The sequence below is a fragment of the Myodes glareolus genome, chromosome 14 (genome assembly GCF_982192425.1).
Source record: "Myodes glareolus chromosome 14, mMyoGla1.1, whole genome shotgun sequence".
NCBI lineage: Eukaryota > Metazoa > Chordata > Mammalia > Rodentia > Cricetidae > Myodes > Myodes glareolus.
In genome coordinates this window covers 53,751,660-53,770,861 of record NC_142039.1, presented here as the reverse complement: position 1 = coordinate 53,770,861, position 19,202 = coordinate 53,751,660, and the positions used below count along the sequence as shown (strand labels likewise).

Genomic DNA, 19,202 nt, shown 5'->3' with positions numbered 1-19,202 from the left:
CTTAGCCTAATGATTTGAGTCTTAAATGTTCCCCAAAGACCTGTGCGTTGAAGGTTCGCAGCCAGTGCCACTGCTGGGAGGCGAAGGAACTTTTAGGAGGTAGAGTCTATGAAAGGATAGTAGGTCACTAGGGGTGTGTCTCTCAGAGGATCCTGGGACTACAGCCCTTTCTTATCTTTTTGTTTCTTCATACCATGAGGTAAGCATCTTTGCTCCATCACACACTCCTGGCCCCCAAACAGTGGAACCAACCACCATGGACTGAAGCCTCAGAAACTGTGAGCCTAAATAAACCTTTTCTCTTTTTAGGTTGATTATTTCAAGTATTGTAATACAGTGATGGAAAACGACGAACGTGCCAACCATGTCTCAAACAGTATTTCAACATTGCTGTGGTTTGAATATGTCCTTCAAGTTTTACGTGCTGGGAATTAACTCATAAAGTTAGGTTATGAATAGCATTTGGATGTGGGAGTCTTTGGGAGGTCACTCGGATTGGGTGACATCGCAGAAGTGAAGCCTTCACAACACAGTTAGTGGTAGTGAAGAAAAGGAGACACCCAGGCTAGCAGCTTGCTCCGTTGTCCCATGTGATACTTTCTGCTGTGTCCTGATGTAGTAAGAAGGCTCTGGCCGAATGCTGAACTGTGGGAATTAGGTTTTCCGCCTCTAGAACCATGGGTCGAATAAACCTCCAGGTTCCCGCATCATTAAGCTGTAGAGTACTTGTGTAGCACAAGCAAGGCTCTTGGTTCCATTCCAGCAGTGCAAACAAACAGACAAACAAACAAACTTCAGTTCTTCAAAGACAACCCTGTCTCAGGCATTGTGTTATAACCACAGAAAATGAAGACAAATGTAGGTGGAGCCTGTTAGCTTATTCCTGGCCACCCAGAACCAAATAACCACACAGAAACTATATCATCTGCAACAACAGCTTGAGCATATTTTTAGTGAGCTCTTATACCCTAAACTAACCCATCTCCACTAATTTGTGCATCACCGTGAGGTCGTGGCCTACCAGCAGTTTCAGCAGGCTCCAGTGGAGGTGTCTGTCTCCTGTGGTGGCTACATGGCTTCTCCCTGACTCTGCCCACTCTCTCTCTACATCTCTGTCCTGGCTTTACTCTGCCAAGCCATTGTCCAAAAGCAGTTTTATTCATTAACCAATAAAAGCAACACACATCCAGAAGGACTTCCCACACCAGACAGACGTCTATCAATGATGGTGATATAATATACTTTTCTGTCACTGTCTTTAAAAATTGGGCCTGTACTTTCGACTTATGGCATACCGCAGCTCAGACTGGCATAAGAATACGTAATAATTACATGCGGCTTGTGATCCCTGCTCAGGGCAACAGGACTCTAACTAAAATATAGCCCAAATTAATATCTACTAAGGTAACCAAGATAAGGAATTGTGGATAAGAACAAAGCTAAGCTGCCCAATGGCAGGACATTATACCTGTGTGACAGTCCCTGAGTGTGGTGGGGACTTCTCCAGCTTGTCTCCTTAAGGTTAGTAATTAGGTATGGTCAGTAAGAGCATGTGTCCAAATCCACTTCAGTCTTAAATATTGATATTGATATTGAGCATTTGCAGCTTGTCTCAAAGCACTGAATGCAAACGAATCTATGTCACCCAGCTAGAGAGCATGTGGTATAGAAGATGCTTCACACCTTGTCTCTGTCTCCCTAAGCTCAGAGCCTGGATGAAGGGGCTCGGGGACCTTAGGAGAAGAAAGAGGAGCTGGTTTTGGATGATCCCCTGGTGGTCTATTTGCCTCTTGATTCAGAACTTTCTACAGATGTTCCTGTGAACAGCTGGTTTGACTGTAGACCACGGCATCTGGATACACATACATGTTACATTTATACTGCATCGTGATTTGCTCAATGTGCAACAGCCTACGTCTACAAAAAAGATTAACGTACTTTAGTTTAGAAATCCTTATTGCCAAAAAAGTGTGAACATACAAAGTGAGCACATGCTGTTGGAGAAATGGTGCCAAGAGACGGTCAAGGGCTGTCAAGTCTTCAATTTGTTAAACACAGTTCCTGCCAAGTGCCATGAAATGAGATAGGATAAAACGAGGTGTGTCTGTGTTCAGTTCCACACCCCACTGAATCTGAATGATGCTATGTTTCTCTTTGGATTCTCATAGATTTCTTTGGGATAGGAGAACTTGTCCCCCCAAATGCATAAACAATGGGCAGTCCTTGGAATCCTTGGGTCCAAGGGTTGTCACTTGGCCTTTTGCTCCAAAGCGCCCCTCTTGTCATAGTAGCTGAGGTAGAGCAGAAAAGATGAACAGTACATTTTATTATATTATATAGCTTTTTTTTTTTTTTGGCTTAGAGAACAGCCAGAGGAATCCAGTTGCTGAAGCATGTGTTGTAAGCACCACACAGCCCCTGACTTACAAATGGCAGCAGACTGTGCCCCCCACAGTGGATGGCAACTTTTCCTCCCTCTCTGCTAAGAAGAACTGCAAGGCCCCAGGGACTCAGTTTTGTGCCTGCCATGTAAGCAGCAGCTTGTGCTTGAGTTTGATGACTCTGGTTCTCCCTGGTGTCATTCGCTGCTTCGGATCACAGTGTTAATCACGGCAACTGCCCTTTCTGCAGTAGGTTAAAAAACACCACGACCCAAGAGACCTCTGAATTTTAAGATTCCACTTTTCTGGCTTATTTAATTTACATAATAATTTGTGCAGCACTTGTGTATCCCTTATTTGGTTGTTTAATACTAAACAAAATTTCCGGGCAATTCCCCAAATGCGAGCCCCTCTGCCTGCCTCTGCAGTCCCCATAGCAATAAGGAAAGTAAATGACTGTGGGCTGCCTGCCCAGCATTCGGATAGGTATAAGGCAAATTTTCCGAGCTGCTAAGCAGATTTAGACTCCTTAAACTGTTTGAGGGAACAATATTTCTCCTGTTTTATTAATTATATTAAAATCATGCACAGGATAAATAGTATGGTTTTCTTAATCGTGGAGGACCAAGACAATTTCCTCCATGGGAGGATCTGATGAGCTTCCCGTATCTAGTCATGCAGAACCACCCTAACACACTCTCATCTGATGTGCACAGGTGTCCTCCTATCCAGCCTGTCCTCTGCCCACCCCAAATTTAGCAAAAACACATGTTCGCTATCTCTTTATGATATAGTTCTCTCTGTCATGTCCACAGAGACAGGAAGCAGAAATAACCATGCCTTCAGGAGTAAAGTCACACACACACACACACACACACACACACACACACACACACACACACCTGAAGCTGAGATGGAGCAATAACAGAAGTAGGAACCATAAATCGTTGCCAATCGCAAAACACTCAGTAATTTTTCCTATCGAGCTGCACCCCCGTAATAGTTAATCAGCCTCTCTGCCATCTGCTACCCCACACAATTCCCTGGCTCCTGCAATGACGAAGCAGTTAATCTGGCTGGGTTTGGAGGAAGGATTCTTGGGTTAAGTTGGCATGGAAGACAAATGGGAGCAGATGTTACAGGCCAAAGGGACCCCTATTAACACACAAGCTGTGGTCAGAAAGGGGCAACCTTTGGCTGAGATGCTGAAGGTGCACATGGGGGATGGGGCAGGATGCAACGGGAGAAGCAGGGCAGTGAAGGTTATGATGCATGTTGCTCATTGTAGAGTATCGACTTTGTGATCAACCTATGTTTCCAGCAGCAGATGAATGGATAAAGAAAATATGACCCATATACAAAGGAATATTATTCAAAATTGAATATGTATAGTTGAACACCTTGTTACAGGATTCAGATAACTTTAAAGGGGTCAGGCAAGCAATTTTTTTACTCGGTTCCCTAGTTTGTTCGTGTTCTCAGAAGTGGAACACCATGGGTCTGAGCTACCTCCTAGGCTGACCTGGCATTTTGTTTATTCCTGTCAGTGTAAACACCACTTGTGGTAACTATGAACCAGTTTTATAAATCTCTTACTGTAGAAGGCCGCAACCATACTCTCCACCATAGATGGCACTGCACCGCCAGGTGAGCTAGAAAGCTCACACGTGTTGGTATTTTTCCACTACTCCCAAGGTATCACCTGGGACTGGGAGCAGTTAACCAATCCAAGAATGACACGTCCAAAGCAGGGTCTGTTTCCTATATAAGGGATGGGTTCCATCTTATCTGGGTCTCCGCCATGTGGCTTATGCTCTAGCTCCCAAGAGGATTAAAGCCATTTCTGCAGAAGGATTCTATGTGTACCGCGTGGTTCTTGCAGGCGAGACGGTAGCGCGGGACATCTGGTGCCATACCCGGGAGGAAGAAGAAGAACTTTGCACCGCCGGAGACCCCTTGGACACAAGGAGGATTCAGAACTACAGGCATGCGTGCTCAGAGAGGTACGTTCTAAAGTCCAGAGAGCATATCAGAAACTGAGCAGCAGTGGGAGGTTGTGCGCGCACCCAGATAAGTTAAAAAGGACCCCCCGGTAAAGAATGGGGGAGACAGAAAAGAAAATAAGTTAAAAAGGACCCCCCAGTGATTCTAAAAAAGTGAAAATGGGGGAGAAGGCTGATTTACAAGGTCAAAAGCTTTATGTTATGTTGTTCATATTGTCTGTTGTGTACTGGATAGGAGAAAGATATTTAAACTTAGAAACTGCTATGGATGTGATGTTTTGGGAGAGAGGTTCTGTTTTCGCCTCCACGGAGGATGGGAGCCTAAGTATGTGCTTGAGATTCACGTGGTTTGAATCACCGAGACCTCCTGAAATGTTGTAGTGTATACCCCTAAGAATGCAACGGCCCAATTTCAGCAGGAAGCAGCCAAAGAGACTAAACGACGCCCAAATTCCCTAAAAGATTAAATGAGGTCCTTTCAGTGATCGCAGATCTGCAAGCCTGCTTCTCTGAGTTCAGCTTTGCTCCATGCACTGGTTTGGGCTCGGAGTGGGTGCAGCTGGGGCTGGAGGGCGGCTGGAGCGGAGCTTTGCTCTGTGGCTATGGTGGGGAGCACGTTGCGCCGGCTCAATTGGTGCGGCTCGGTTGGTGCCTGGCCTGGAGGATGTCACAGCGGTGCCACAGGCAGCCGGGCCAGAAGGCTTACAATGTACCTAAAACTGTACTGATCTCTGAGGGTAAAATGGCTATGGTTCCATTTGGCTACGCTAAACGATGCTGACTTCAGGCAGGGCTGGTCGTATTTATCATAATAAAAGCGCAATTAAGGTTTAGACGCAGTAAACAGGCAGTACCGTATTACATCTACATAGTGCGACTTAAGTTTTTAAGAACTGCTTAGCATTTTAAGAACTCAAGTCCTCCTAAAAGATTGCTGTGTGTACGCTTGGCTTGTCTGGTGTTTCAGGATCCGCAGGGAGGTGGATGCGAAGGGCCCTTGGATTTTGGGGTGATTGGGTCGTTGGCTGAATCTGTGAGAGTTTACAGCCGCTTTTGCTGTGGCACAGGTGTTGAGAGTTGGCTAGTAGGGAAGCGGCCCTGGTCGCCGCCTCTCCCATCGGCCCCTTGAGCCGCAGCGGCTCTGGCGCGGACCTTGAGATGTTGCCGCCTGTGCCGCCTCGGTCTGAGTGTCGGCTCCCGCCACACTCCCCCACCAACACAGCCGCCGTGGAGAACTAGGCTAGCCCCGCGGGGAAGGCAGGGGCGCCTGGGGGTGGAGCCGCTACTTCCTGGCCTGGGACACGGGAATCCGCGCAGCGAGCAGGCTCAGGGCCGCACACAGCCCTTGGTTCCAGCGGGCGGGCTCTGGAACCCAAGGCCACCGTACCGGCAAGGAATACGGGAGCCAATAAATCTTAAACCTTATATCAACAAACAGGGCCTGGGTTTTTCCTAGGCGCCACTGGGACAACACGGCCTATATCATAAAAAACAAAGACCCTCAATCAGTTATCTACCACAGTGGCTACAGCCCTGGATCAGCAGACTACCATAGATACATCTATTAGAGGTGGAATAATGATTCTTAATTAAATAATTGACCTAGTACAAGAACAGGTGGATAGCTTATGACAGCTTGCCCAATTGGGCTGTAAATGGAAAACTCCAGCCTTATGTGTGACCAGTGTACCATATGAGAACTTTATAAAAGTGGCTAACTTGTCCTGAGAATTGTCTTTGTATCTTGCAGGAGAATTTTGATGATTTGCTGTCCTCCTTGAGATGGTCCATCGTGACAATCAACTCCACGCGAGTGGACATAAGCCTGGCCAAAGAATTCCAGTCCTGGATTGTGTCCTTCATCTCCTACTTCAAAGAATGGGTGGGGGTTGGAATGTTTGGAACAGTCCTATGCTATGGAATAGTGTTTCTCCTCTGGATGGTCTGCTGACTCAAATCCCAAAGCCATAGGGATAAAGTGGTTTTTGCTCAGCGCTGGCTGCCCTGGAACAGGGAGCCTCTTCTGATATGTGGTTATCTATGTTAAAGCAGTAAGGTTTAAGCCAACAAGCTCCTGCACCCCTAGGACTGTGGTCCATTGCACAGGGTGGAGTGCTTGGCTTAGCTAGCCCTGAAGGTTGTGGAGCTGAAAAGCATCGCACAGAGAATGGCCCTCTCTGAGAGATAAGTCGCTCTGCTTAAGGGTTTCCTGCCGTATATTCCCTTTCCCAGAAAATTGGCAGAGGGCAGGCCGGATAGGTTCCAGGTGTCATGAGCCTAGGGACAGATTCCGTGTAAGCCCATTTTAATGTTTTCATTTTGGGAAGTGCGACCTCTATCTTTACCTTCCTAGGGAGTTGCCTTTCTGCAAAGAAGTAAAATTAGGGGGAGATGTAGAAGGCCGCAACCATACTCTCCACCATAGATGGCGCTGCACCGCCAGGTGAGCTAGAAAGCTCACACGTGTTGGTATTTTTCCACTACTCCCAAGGTATCACCTGGGACTGGGAGCAGTTAACCAATCCAAGAATGACACGTCCAAAGCAGGGTCTGTTTCCTATATAAGGGATGGGTTCCATCTTATCTGGGTCTCCGCCATGTGGCTTATGCTCTAGCTCCCAAGAGGATTAAAGCCATTTCTGCAGAAGGATCCTATGTGTACCGCGTGGTTCTTGCAGGCGAGACGGTAGCGCGGGACATCTTACCTCAAGCCAATAATGTCCTGGAAGTCAGAAAACATCCTTCGTTCATCTTAGGTTCCCTAGAGCACTTGGCACCAAGTAAGGGACTTAATCACTGTGGAGGGGGAAGGAAGGTAGGGAGGGATGGAGCCAAAAGAAGACAGAGTAGACCACAAAAGAGAGAAAAAAAGGGAGAGGGGAGAGATGGGATTGAAGCAATAGAGGGGAGGAGTTGGCTAAGTGTGGCCGGGAAAGTTGGGGGCTAGCTAAGACAAAGGCAGGTAGAATGGATTAGATGAAAAAATTTTCAATAAAATACTTACGAACCAAATTTTAGAAAAAATAAGAAAGTTCATTTATCACAAACAAGTCAGCTTTACTTCAAGCATGCAAGGATGGTTCAACACATGTATATCAATATAACTAAACATTTTGTAAGAGGATTCGGATAATTTTAAGGCAGTTAAGATAACTAAAACGCAACACATTATATAGTGGACTCAAAGAACTAAAGGACAGAAATCACATGGATATTTCAATAGATGCAGAAAAAGCTTTTGACAAAATCCAACATCCTTTCAGGATAAAAGTCTTGGAGATACTTAAAAGAGAAGGAACATATTTCTACATGATAAAGGCTATATATGACAAACCTACAGACAACATATTAAATGGGAAGAACTCGAAGCATTCCTATTAAACTCAGGAACAAGATGCAGATATCTATTTCCCCACTTTTTAAATACAGTGTTCGGAGTCTTGGTGTGGGAGTAACTTCCGCTGCCTCAACCAATAGTCGCTGAATCTTGGCTAGAACAGTAGCACAAAAGACACCAATTAAAGATATGCAACTAAGAAAGGACAGAAGTCAAAATATCTCTATTTGCAGATGATAAGGTTCTATATATGAGATCTCAAGACTCTACCAGAAAATTCTTTTAGCTGATTAATATTATAAAGTGATATAAAATTATCATAGACATAAAATTATATAGACATAAAATTATCATAGACAAGTCTGCTGCCCTCCTGTCTACCAATGGCAAACATGCTGAAGAAGAAATGACGGAAGCCGCCCCATGTAGAACAGCCATCATAAATGTGAACTATCTGGGAATAAACCCAATGGAGGAAGAGATGACCTCTATAATGAAGACTTCAAAACACCCAAAAGCAGCCCATTTCTCAAAGAGGAAATTGAAGAAGACATTGAAAGATGGAAAAACCTCTCATGCTCGTGGGTTGGGAGAATCAATATTGTGAAAATGCCATCATACCAGAAGCAGTCTAAAGACTCAATTATACCCCCTTCAAAATGCCAACATCATTTTTCCAAGACACTGAAAAAAATTTTAAAGATTCATTTAGAAATAAAATTCTTAGATAGCCAAGGCAATCCTGAACAGAGAACAATGCTGGAAATAACCCAATTAAAAAATGGGGCACAGAACTGAACGGAGAATTTTCAATAGATGAAGCACAAAAGGCTGAGAAACACTTAAAGACATGTTCAATATCCTTAGTCACTGGGGAAATGCAAATCAAAATGACTTTGAGATTTCATCTTACCCCAGTCAGAATGGTCAAGGCCAATAAAATAAATGACAGCTCATGCTGGTGAGGATGTGGGAAAGAAAAAAACTTAGCCACTGTTGGCAGGAATGCAAGCTTGAACAGATGCTATGGAAATCAGCATGACAGTTTCTCGGGAAGCTGGGAACATATCTACCTCAAGATCCAGCTATACCACTCTTAGGCATGCACCCGAAGACTTTACATCCTACTACAGAGACACTTGCTCACTCATGTTCATTGCTGCTCTATTTGGATTGGTCAGAAATTGGAAATAGCCTAGATGTCCATCAACAGATTCATGGATAATGGAAATGTGGTACATTTACAAAATGGAATATTATATAGCTGTTAAAAAGAAACAATGTTAAAAAAGAATGACATCTTGAAATTTGCATGCAAAAAATGATAAAAAATAATGACATCTTGAAATTTGCATGCAAAAAAATGGTTCTAGAAAAAATCATATTGAGTGAGGTAACCCAGACTGAGAAAGACAAATAGAATATGTACTCACTTATAAGTGGCTTCTAGACATAAAGCAAAAAAACAAAACAAAACAAAAACCTACAGTTCACAACTCCAGACAACCTAGACAGTGAAGAGGACCCTAAGAGAGACATACATGGATCTACACAGGAAGGAGAAAAAGACAAGATCTCCTGAGTAAATTGGGAGTGTGGGGGTCATGGAGAGGGTAGAAGGGGAGGGGAGGAAAGGAGGGGAGTAGAGAAAAATGTATAGCTCAATAAAAACAATTAAAAAATGAGGCAAGAAAATGAAGCCATGAAATTCATAGATAAATGATAAAGCTAGGGAAAAAAAATCATCCTGAGTGAGATAATCCAGACCTCAAAAGACAAATACTGTGTATATTCTCTTATATGTGGATATTAGTTGGTAAATCTTTGACAAGCAGGCTACAATTTATATAACCACAGAGGTTAGTTATAGGGTAAGAGACTGGGGAGAGGGGAAGCTTTCTCCAGGAGGTGGAAATAGAGTATATCATTATGGGGAGACAGGAGGGGACTGGAAGAGTAGGGTTAAATAGGATGGGGAGGAGGAAAGGGAGTAAGAGAGGGAATACAGGGAGGAGCAGTCAACACTAAGGGCCATTTGGGGAGTCATATGGAAACCTACTACTGTCGAAGCTTCTTAAAATATATACATAGATCAAAGAAATCTAAGTGGAGTCACCAAATAATGGCGGAGACAAAGGTTCAACTAGAGAACCAAGTGAAACTACCAGTGCCATGAATGGGTTACCTCTAATTGATTTTTGGCAAAAGGGGATCTGTGGCACCCCCAAATAACTCAGGCACTTCCAAGGCTATTGGTTGCTTCCCTCCAATGGATGATAGGGTCGTATTGACAGAGACAACACATATCTCATTGAACAGGGAGAAGTCAAGCTGATGCCTACCTAGAGCCTTCATTCCTACTACTAGTGTTCATGGTACTGAAGACGCTCTGCGTGCTATCAGGGGAGAAGAGTAAACACCAACCCGCTACAAACCCTGAAATCTACAACGTTAACCTGCCAGCATGATAGACAGGTGCTATAGTGGCACAAAGACAGGAGTAACCAAGCACTACCTGATTAGATCTAAAGCCCTCTCCATGCAATGGAACCCATTTGAATGGAGCCCTGACACTGCTCAGGCAGTCAAGAACCTGAAACTAAATAGGTCATGGGCCTAAGGGGATAAATAAACACTATCGTTCTGCTAAAGGAACAGGACAATAACAATGACTCCTAATGACATTCTGCTGTACTCACAGATCAGCATCTTGCTAGGATATCTCCCGAGATGTTTCCACTTGCAGTAAATGGGAACTGATACAGGGACACTGGATAATGTGTAGAGAATGAGAGACTTTGGAACACTCAGTCCTAAATGGGATGCCTCCATCGAACCCCTCCCCTCAGGCTTCAAGGAACTGTGTGGAAGAGGAAGTGGAGAAGTTGTAAAAGCCAGAGAAGACAGAGGACACCAAGGAAACAGTGTCATTCAAACACAACAGGATGGGCACAACCATGGACTCCCAGAGTCTGCGGCAACAGTCACAGGGCCGGCACAGATTCAAGTCAGATGAGGTCCCAGGACTAAGAGAAGAAAGTGGATTTGAGCTCACATTTCTAACCAAGAATCTATCTCTAACTGACATCTGCTTGCAAAAATTTAGTTCTTTCCAATGGAGTCTCACTGGGTGTACTAACCAGGTTTAAGGGAGGCCCATGCCTGAAGTAGAGGATTAACACAGGACGAACTCAAGGATATTCTTGGAGGTTCTTTCATCTTCTATTGCTTTGTTTGGGTAATTTTTATCTTACTGGTCTCTTGCTTGTATGTTATGGTTTCCAATTTTGTGTTTTTTGGGTTTCTGTGTGTGTCTGTGTTTCTTGTGCATTTTCTGTTTTTTTCTTGCCTGTTTGTTTTTTAGAAAAAGAGGAGGGGTATGTAGTTGGATGGGTAGGAAGAGGAGCTAGGAAAGTTGGGGAGAAGAAATCATGGTTAGAGTATGTTATATGGAAAAATTATTTTCAAAAAAGAAAAAAGAAAATGAATGGGAGGTCTTTTCTATTCATATGTATGATAGAGGATTAGTATCTAAAATGGGCAAAGGGATAAAAACATTAAACAATTAGGAAATAACCCAATTTAAAATATGGCTGAGGAGCTATACAAGTGCTCAAAAGAAGAAATAAAAATGATCAATAAGATATTTACAAAAATGCTCAACATCCCTATCTGGGAAATATCAACTAAGTCTATTCTGAGATTTCACCTCACCCCTGTCAGAATGATTGTCACCAGGACAACAAATGACAACTAATACTGGTGAGGATGGGGGGACAATGGGCATTATTCCCTGCCGGTAGGAATACAGTGAGGTGCTACCATCATGTATTTCAGTGGAGGACATTTCTCTAATAATCTAGAAATAGAACGTCCATAGAACCCAGCCATACTACCCATGGGCATCTATTCAGAAGATTTTGCCTTCTACTGAAGAGACAACTTGCTCTCTTCACAATAGCAAGAAAATGGGAATGATCTGAGATGTTCTTCAACAGGTGAATGAATCATAAGAACAGAGCACATACACACAGTGAAATTTTATTTAACCATAAAGAAATTGGGATTATGCAATTCTCAGGAAAATGGAAAGAATTAGAAGATATTATCTTAAGGAGGTAGCCCAGGCTTAGAAAGACAAACACCATATGTTCTCTCTTATACACTTCTCAGCTTCTATATTTTATACATGTGTATCTCCATAGGTTCAAGGGAAGGCAGATGCCAGGAGACTAGAAAGGGGTCTGTGTCAGGGTCATACTTCCTCTAAGCTTTCTAGGCTGTATTTAGAACTACTGTAGGATCCCAGGTTTCCCCCTTGGTCCTTGAGGCACAAATTGCAAGGACTGTTTATATTAGCCAGCCAAGCTTCTTGCTAATTTCTGTGCTAGCTCCGCTTTTAGCCTGGTGATCTAGCTTTGTTAAACCTTTGGAATGGTAATTTCCCACCTGTCCAGAGGAGTTCCCACGGTGCCTAATCCCCTCTCAACTTTCTGTCGCTGCCCTCCGCCCACCACCCCCTGCCTGGGAGAAATTTCTCACACAGTGTCAGGTTCTTCACTCCTGGCTTCCCTGTCTGGCAGGGAGGGGATCTCTTTTACTGGGGCAAAAGTATATTAACCTTGCAGAAAGCTAAATAAAATTGGCATTCGGCTCTTGACGAATGACCCAGGTCTCTTTGTGTGTGTGTCTTTTGTTTAATCCCCAGGCCTTCGCCCTAACTCGTGGTAGGTACAGAAGACGCGCAAACCTTATCGGGAGAGGGAGGCGCAGATTCAGGTGGAACAAACTACCAGAGTCCTGAGAGTTTAGATTAGCATCTGATTATGTGTGAGAAATTTTACAGTTCTAATTCTGCTGTAGGAGTTGCTGTTCACATTCACTTCCTGATGTCGTTCCTCTTCTGACTGCTGATGCTCCTACAGATTGGGCCATCCTGGCTTTATCCATTTTTCCACATTAAAAAATAATTACAGAAATAAAAAGAGATTGAATCTACATGTTCATCATGCTGAGGAAACACATGGTTGTACCCAACCCTTCAAAAATGTCCAGGGCATTACAATGCCCTAAGTGGCATTCACGTGTTGGTAGCGACTAAGAGCTGTCTAATTGGGCTGAAGGCCCATCCAACAGGAGACAAATCACACCTGGTTCTAGAAACCCAGCCAGCTTCTCAGGGCTAGTGAGGTCATGACTCCTAGAGGAGTCTACTATCAGTGCTTCGCTAGACCAGGATAATTCCTTATTCCATTCTCAGTCTTATCCTTACACCCACAGATAAGTCTAGCTACCACCCCCATCAGAGAACCTTGTCTTTACAACAAGCGGAGACAATCACAGAAAACCACAGCTGGACACAATTCCATGATCAACAGGCCAATGGGAACCCAGCCTCAGCTGTTTTATCTACATCACTGCTCCCGCATCTCTGGCGCAGGAAACATCAAGGAAGAGGGGCAGAAAGACTGTGAGAGTTGGAAGGTCAGAAAGTCTGCTAGGAAAGAGCCTGTCGGGGAAACAGTTGTGCAAACAAGCCCGGAACATGCTAACATAGAGGGGGGAAATTTCATGGGGTCCCACCCCTAGATAAAGAATTATAGGCAACTAATGACTGCTGGGAGTAGGAGAATTGGCCTTTCCCAGGGTTGAGCCTCTTTACTGAAGAACAGTCAACCTTAAGAAACCATATACACACCACCAACAAATGGACTTTGCAGGTCATATTTATATTTATTCAAGCATACATACGTGCACATACAAACATGGATGTAACAGTGATAGTCAAAGAAGAAGAGGAAACATGGAAATACGCTGACCCCTTGTGGGGTTTGAAAAGTATTGGCCCTCTCTGCTGCCCATCATTTGAGTAAGATGCTGTTATATATGTGGGAAAAGCCTCCATTAGAACCATCTCCTATGTACCTTTTCTATCAATGCTCACATCTGTCTAAGGGAGGCCCTCTGCACAGAATTAGCTGGCATTTGTATGCAATGGGTGCTGATGGGTTGGGAGTGGGTTGCCCTTTTCCGACTTTCCTGGTAGAGCTAGGGCGCTGTCCACCCGGACCTTGGTGTCAGGACCAAGCAGCCAGCAAAGCAGGTGGCTTACCTCCTTTTCTTCTTCCGCAGAAAGAGAACTTGGGCAGATCCTCCTCACAGATGGGATAGGAGAAGTTCAGAACAGAAGAGCCTCCCGAGACAAGAGCCATGTCCAGAAACAGCTTGCTGATGTCCTCTCCTATAGACAAGCACAACTTCAGCGCTGTTTGTCTGCTCTGCAAGGTCGCTCAAGGCTCAACAGCACTGTCTCAATGACCTTCGGAGCCTGCAGCCTGAAGCAAGCAAGGAATGAGGGGCGCATCTCTTCTCGACAGAGCAGCATTTCTACCTTAAGTTTTACTTAAGGTGGCTCATTGGCTACACTCCCTTCCTGTTGCTCAGTGCTCTGTCCATCAGTGGAATGTCTGTAAGTTTGGCTTTTAGAGTTCCTTAGTTCCATAGTGTTATTAGCTTCCATGCTAGCAGGGCAGGGTTGAGTCTGCATATTCCCACTACTGTTGCCTGGTAGATGCTGCTCATGGCTTCCTAGAGAATGTCAGGGAGCTCCATTGGCAGTTTTCATTTCTTTCTGGTCCCCTTTCCCACTCGTTTCTTTTGTCTTTTACTCATTTCCCCCCCTCTTGGTTTCCCTGCCCATAGCATTTCTCCACATGCTATGAGACCCAAGATTGCATAGAGTTCTAGAAAGATTCAGTCACGTGAGAATTCTTGGTCTTTGAGAATGATCCTAGATTCTTGGTTACTGAATGCTTCTGCTCTGTTTTGAGAAAACTGGTCTTATAAAAGCAGGGATACTTTAGTAACTGTGGCAAACATACTGGTTTACTCTAATGGCGTGGCCAAGCAAGAAATGACCAGGAAGTGTGTGCTCTCACAGTCTAGGGTAGGAAGAAAGACCCCCCCCTTTTAAGTTTTTGCCAAATTGTAAAAACTTCCATTATTGTTTGGGAAGCAAAATCATGTGAGTGACAAATCATGCTGCTATGGGGTGGAGCAGGTCTGTTTGTGGCAGAAGTAATATGGGAACCTTCTGTCTGTGTAGCCACAAGACAATCGCTTCTTTGCTGTTTATGGTGACCAGGGACTGACAGTGTTGAAATGAGCACCAAGAGTCTCTTTAATACCACAGCACAGCATTCCACGACCCTGAGGATTAACTAGAGAGGGGATGTGAGAGATGAAGGCGGGATAATGGTGCAGCCTGCTGTGCTATCAACGTCAATCATTGTGTGTGCAGGGGAGGAGGCTCTGCTATGCTTAGTGTTGAGGTCTACTTACTCAGAATGATGCCAAATCGAATGTTGAGGGATGGTTGGACATGCCTGGAACACTGGTCAATGGAAAGGCCAAAATCCTGTAAGGGATCTGCCAAAGAGAACACCAAGAGATTAGTCATGAGCTCACTGCAAACTCATCAGCGAATCTGCACTAATGATTTTCACAGGACTCACTGGAGCGTCCCACACTTAAAAATGCCTGTAACATTTCAGCAGCTCCCCCCAGCCTGTCCACAGTCACTGTTATGTTCATGCTGATGACATGTGTCAGTCCACAGATGACTAGTTGATTACTTACATTTTTCATCATTGCTTAAGTTCTTTCATTCCCTGACCTTCATCTTGCTGACAGAAGATGTATGTAGGTACTCACTTAAGATGTACCTTTACAATTCTGCTTTATCTTAGGCTATCCCATCCCATCCAACAGAACCCCTCCCCTCAATGTTCTGCTCTGTACAAGGCATTATGCTAAACAGTCAGGAGCTAAAGATAATGTATTTTACATATAACTTTTGCTTATTTAAACAGCTCTTTATGAACCAGAATAAGGAGAAAAAAGAGCCTACTGCCCCCCACCCAAGCCACACTTTACATCTTGAGGCCTTTTGTGGACTTGAGGCCAGGTGGCAACACATACACACACACACACACACACACACACACACACACACACACACACATGCATATATAGTACAAATCTCTAGCCCTCTGATTTGCTTGTATACTTTCACTCATTTCAAAAGCATCTTGCTAATTCTCACTTTTTGCGAAGGCTTCCTCATTGTCTTGAAAATTGCCTTTTGCTTTTCTGAATTCCTAAACCCTGTTGTGTCTGACAAACTCTTTAAGCTGTGTAAATATGTCTAGTCATCCTTCATTATCTATTCCAGGACTGCCCCTCCCCCTGGAGTCTATGGATACCAAAATCAATAGACGCTAAAGTTCTTGATATAAGTCATCATATTTTCATAGGACCTATGGAATCCTCCTGTGTATATATTCATTGTTTTCTTAAAGTGTGTGCGTGAGTGCCTACACGTATGCATGTGTAACACATACGTACCCGTGGAGGTTACGAAAAGGAGTTGGATCCTCTGGAACTGGAGTTTTCAGGCAGTTGTGAGCTGCCATGTGGGTGCGGGAAACCAAAGGCAGGTTCTGTGCAAACCCCTTTAACTAATGAGTCAGTCATGTCTTCAGTCACCCCCCTGCCCACCAGATATTTTAAATCATTCCTAGGGGACTTACAATAGTTGTAAGTGTGATGCAATCGTGTGGCACAAGGCAAAGGCGGTGTGACGCATTGTTCTCCTGCTTAGCTGGAGAAGCACAGGAAGTACTTTGTACACGCTCAGTGTACTCATATTTATATACATTAGATCTGGGTTTGGCTGAATCTGAGGCTATGGTAACTGTACAATAGGAACCCAACTTGGTGATTTGCTCTGTGCCTTGACCCTACAGCCCTTAATGTAAACTCGACCCCTGTAAGGCAGGAACTATTTCTGTGGTCGTTTACTTTTCACTTGCTTTCCCACTCTGCTTCTCACTGTGACTAAGGGAGGAAAGCCACCTTGAGCTGAGAACTTCTTAGGAAATTTCAGTCTATGTTTCCAGCCTCTCCATTACTCCGCTCATCTGGCAGATAGGTACCCAACAAATGCACATAATACAAACGAGTATGGGTCATCTCTTCAGTTATCCACACCCCAGCTCCAGATCCAGCCTTTGTACTTTGCCTTGTGAGGCTCCCCTCTGCCATCACCCCTTTGTTTGTTGTGTGCAGTCAGGGCACCAGAGCGAAATGGAGGCTGCAGCCAGGGGCTGGCCTTGCTTTTCATCAGGTTTCAGTGGTACTTGGTTCCAATATATGCTTCTCTGGCACCTTCTGAAGCCAGCCAGGCTCAGTCCTGTGTGTTCCCAGACCGCTGGAAAATAGTGTCTCAGAAACGGTTACCCTTTCCCCCGACTCAGGCCACAAGGTCTGAGCGCCCAAGTTTTCATCCCACTACCTTTTGCCCTTTGCTTCTCCAGTCTTCAAGGAGGCAACTCCTCTTCACCCTCATTTTGCTGTTTTGGTCTGTCTAATTTTTCAATTCAATTAGTGAATTCCCTACATTAAATTATTTATATTACATTGAATTGATTGGTTATTACCTTCTCTATAGGATCCAGACTGGTAGAATAAGAAACAATCTGAGAAGTGAGTGTGGCTTTTCACCTTCCACAGATTGCAGCATATAGACTCAGAAATGTTCTACCCGCTTAACTAGGTCCCGACATAGAAAGCGTTGAGTCAAGAGGTAAACTCAGCGTTAACAGAAGCACAAACAAACCCACGTTGCTGCGTGGTAAGTATTGTGCATTGCACTCAATAAGTCAATCCGAGGAAATGTATGTTAATTTCATTCTTAGAGTTGCCTGGGATATGTTCTATGCAGGTACATGGCGTTGGGTAATCCAACCGCATACCTGCTTCCACTGTGGGTTTCTGGGTGATGATGCAGACAGTGCTGTTACCATCCACACACTGACCTGAGAATAGCATCGTTGTCTGTGATGCTCGTGATGGAAATGGGCCTATGCGATCCCAGCCTGGCAGAGCTAACGCAGGCACCCTCTCATCAAACTCTTTTTGGTTTGCTTTCTAATTCTCTGAGGGGAAAATGCCCCTCTTTTCTCATGCTTACTTGACTTCTTCCTCAACATTTTCTTTTTTTTAATTTTTTTTTATGATTTATTTATCTTTATTTTATGTGCATTGGTATGAAGGTGTCAGATCCCCTGGGACTGGATTTTCAGACAGTTGTGAGCTGCCATGTGGGTGCTGAGAATTGAACCCGGGTCCTCTGGAAGAGCCGTCAGTGCTCTTAACCATTGAGCCATTTCTCCAGCCCCTTCCTCAACATTTTCATGCCGTCTCAGGACTTTTTTTCAGATTGGAAAATGGTGGGGAGGGAAGAACCAATTGCTCTGGCTACACACTTCACACTCAGTATGGGAGACAACAGAGGTTGTCTAAACAACAGACGTTTAGGAAAGCGCACCCTGAAATTGTGTGTTAATTTAAATTGCCATCCAAGGCACAATGAAAAAGAGGCATATGTATTGTTCAGTTCGCAGTTACAGAATTCCAGGGAGAGCTTATCAATATTTTAAAGATATGCGTAGGATAACTGAAAGGAGGAGAAAGAAATAAAGCCTTTTCCTGGAATTAGAAAAATAATTTTAATAAGACACAAAGTAACAAAGGGATCAGCAGGTTGCTTGTCTCCTCTCTCTATGGAAATGTATAGGGAAACAAAGATTATTTTAAAAGTACTTAGGGATTTTCTGAGCATTCCTGGCAATTTTCTCAAGTTTATATGCAAGAGTGATGTCTTTGGATATAAGTACGCAGTCTACAAACCTCTAGGAAAAGGTGACGTCACTTCCTTCAGTCCCACTCTGCGTTAATACCCTGTACATTCTTATGGAAACATTTGGGCACGGAGCATGCTCTGTGTTGCGTATACTGCACACCCTGCCATCCCTCTACCAGACATGGGCTCCCAGAACTGGGGGTGCCACGTCATATGATACTAGCACCTATTGGAAGAAGGGATATTGAAGGTTATTTGGAATGCCATTGACAACCTTAAAGCCTAGCCTCATGATTCTTGACATTTAGTCTTACATAATCTTTTGTGTACCACAGGATGGCAGTCAGCATCTCCAGTTGCTCTCCATGTGAAAAAGCATCCCTGTGACAACTCACAATGTGACAGAAACTGCTGAACCCCCGCTCCCATCCCACCCCACCCCACCCCACAAGGTACTAACTTACCCCTAGTGAAGTAGTACTGACTAAAAGAATTACTTTCTTCTAAAAAGGGGCCTTTGTGGGGTAAGTGAAGGGAGTGGGGATAGGAGATTATAGATGAAGCGGAGGACGTGAGGTGGAGTCCTAGGGGCCAGAAGATTTAAGCAGGTAGTATGGGGGAAACCTAGGTGAAAGGGAGGACTAACCCTAAGGAAGGGGTGTGAAAAGCCATGGAGAAGCCTACTGTCTCACAACTCAACTTAAAAAGATTAAGTGGACAGAGAGTGGAACACATATGCAAAGAAAGAAGAGGGGAAATGCTGAGGGTTAAGGCAT

General features: G+C 44.3%; 1 protein-coding gene across 2 annotated transcripts in view; it reads right to left on the bottom strand.

Annotated features, from left to right (window-relative positions):
• Ly86 (lymphocyte antigen 86) overlaps nt 1-19,202 on the bottom strand; it is a 70,479-nt gene that overhangs the window by 25,847 nt on the left and 25,430 nt on the right. Inside the window, exons 2-4 of one of the 2 annotated variants that reach the window (XM_048426654.3) lie at nt 15,063-15,149; nt 13,834-13,962; nt 7,421-7,875 (exon numbers count right to left, since the gene is read on the bottom strand). In XM_048426654.3, coding sequence (XP_048282611.3) covers nt 7,733-7,875; nt 13,834-13,962; nt 15,063-15,149 — 359 coding nt within the window. In that variant the 3' untranslated portion in view covers nt 7,421-7,732. Of the gene's footprint in view, nt 1-7,420; nt 7,876-13,833; nt 13,963-15,062; nt 15,150-19,202 lie in introns of those variants that run through there. The other variant, XM_048426725.3, reaches the window with a different exon arrangement.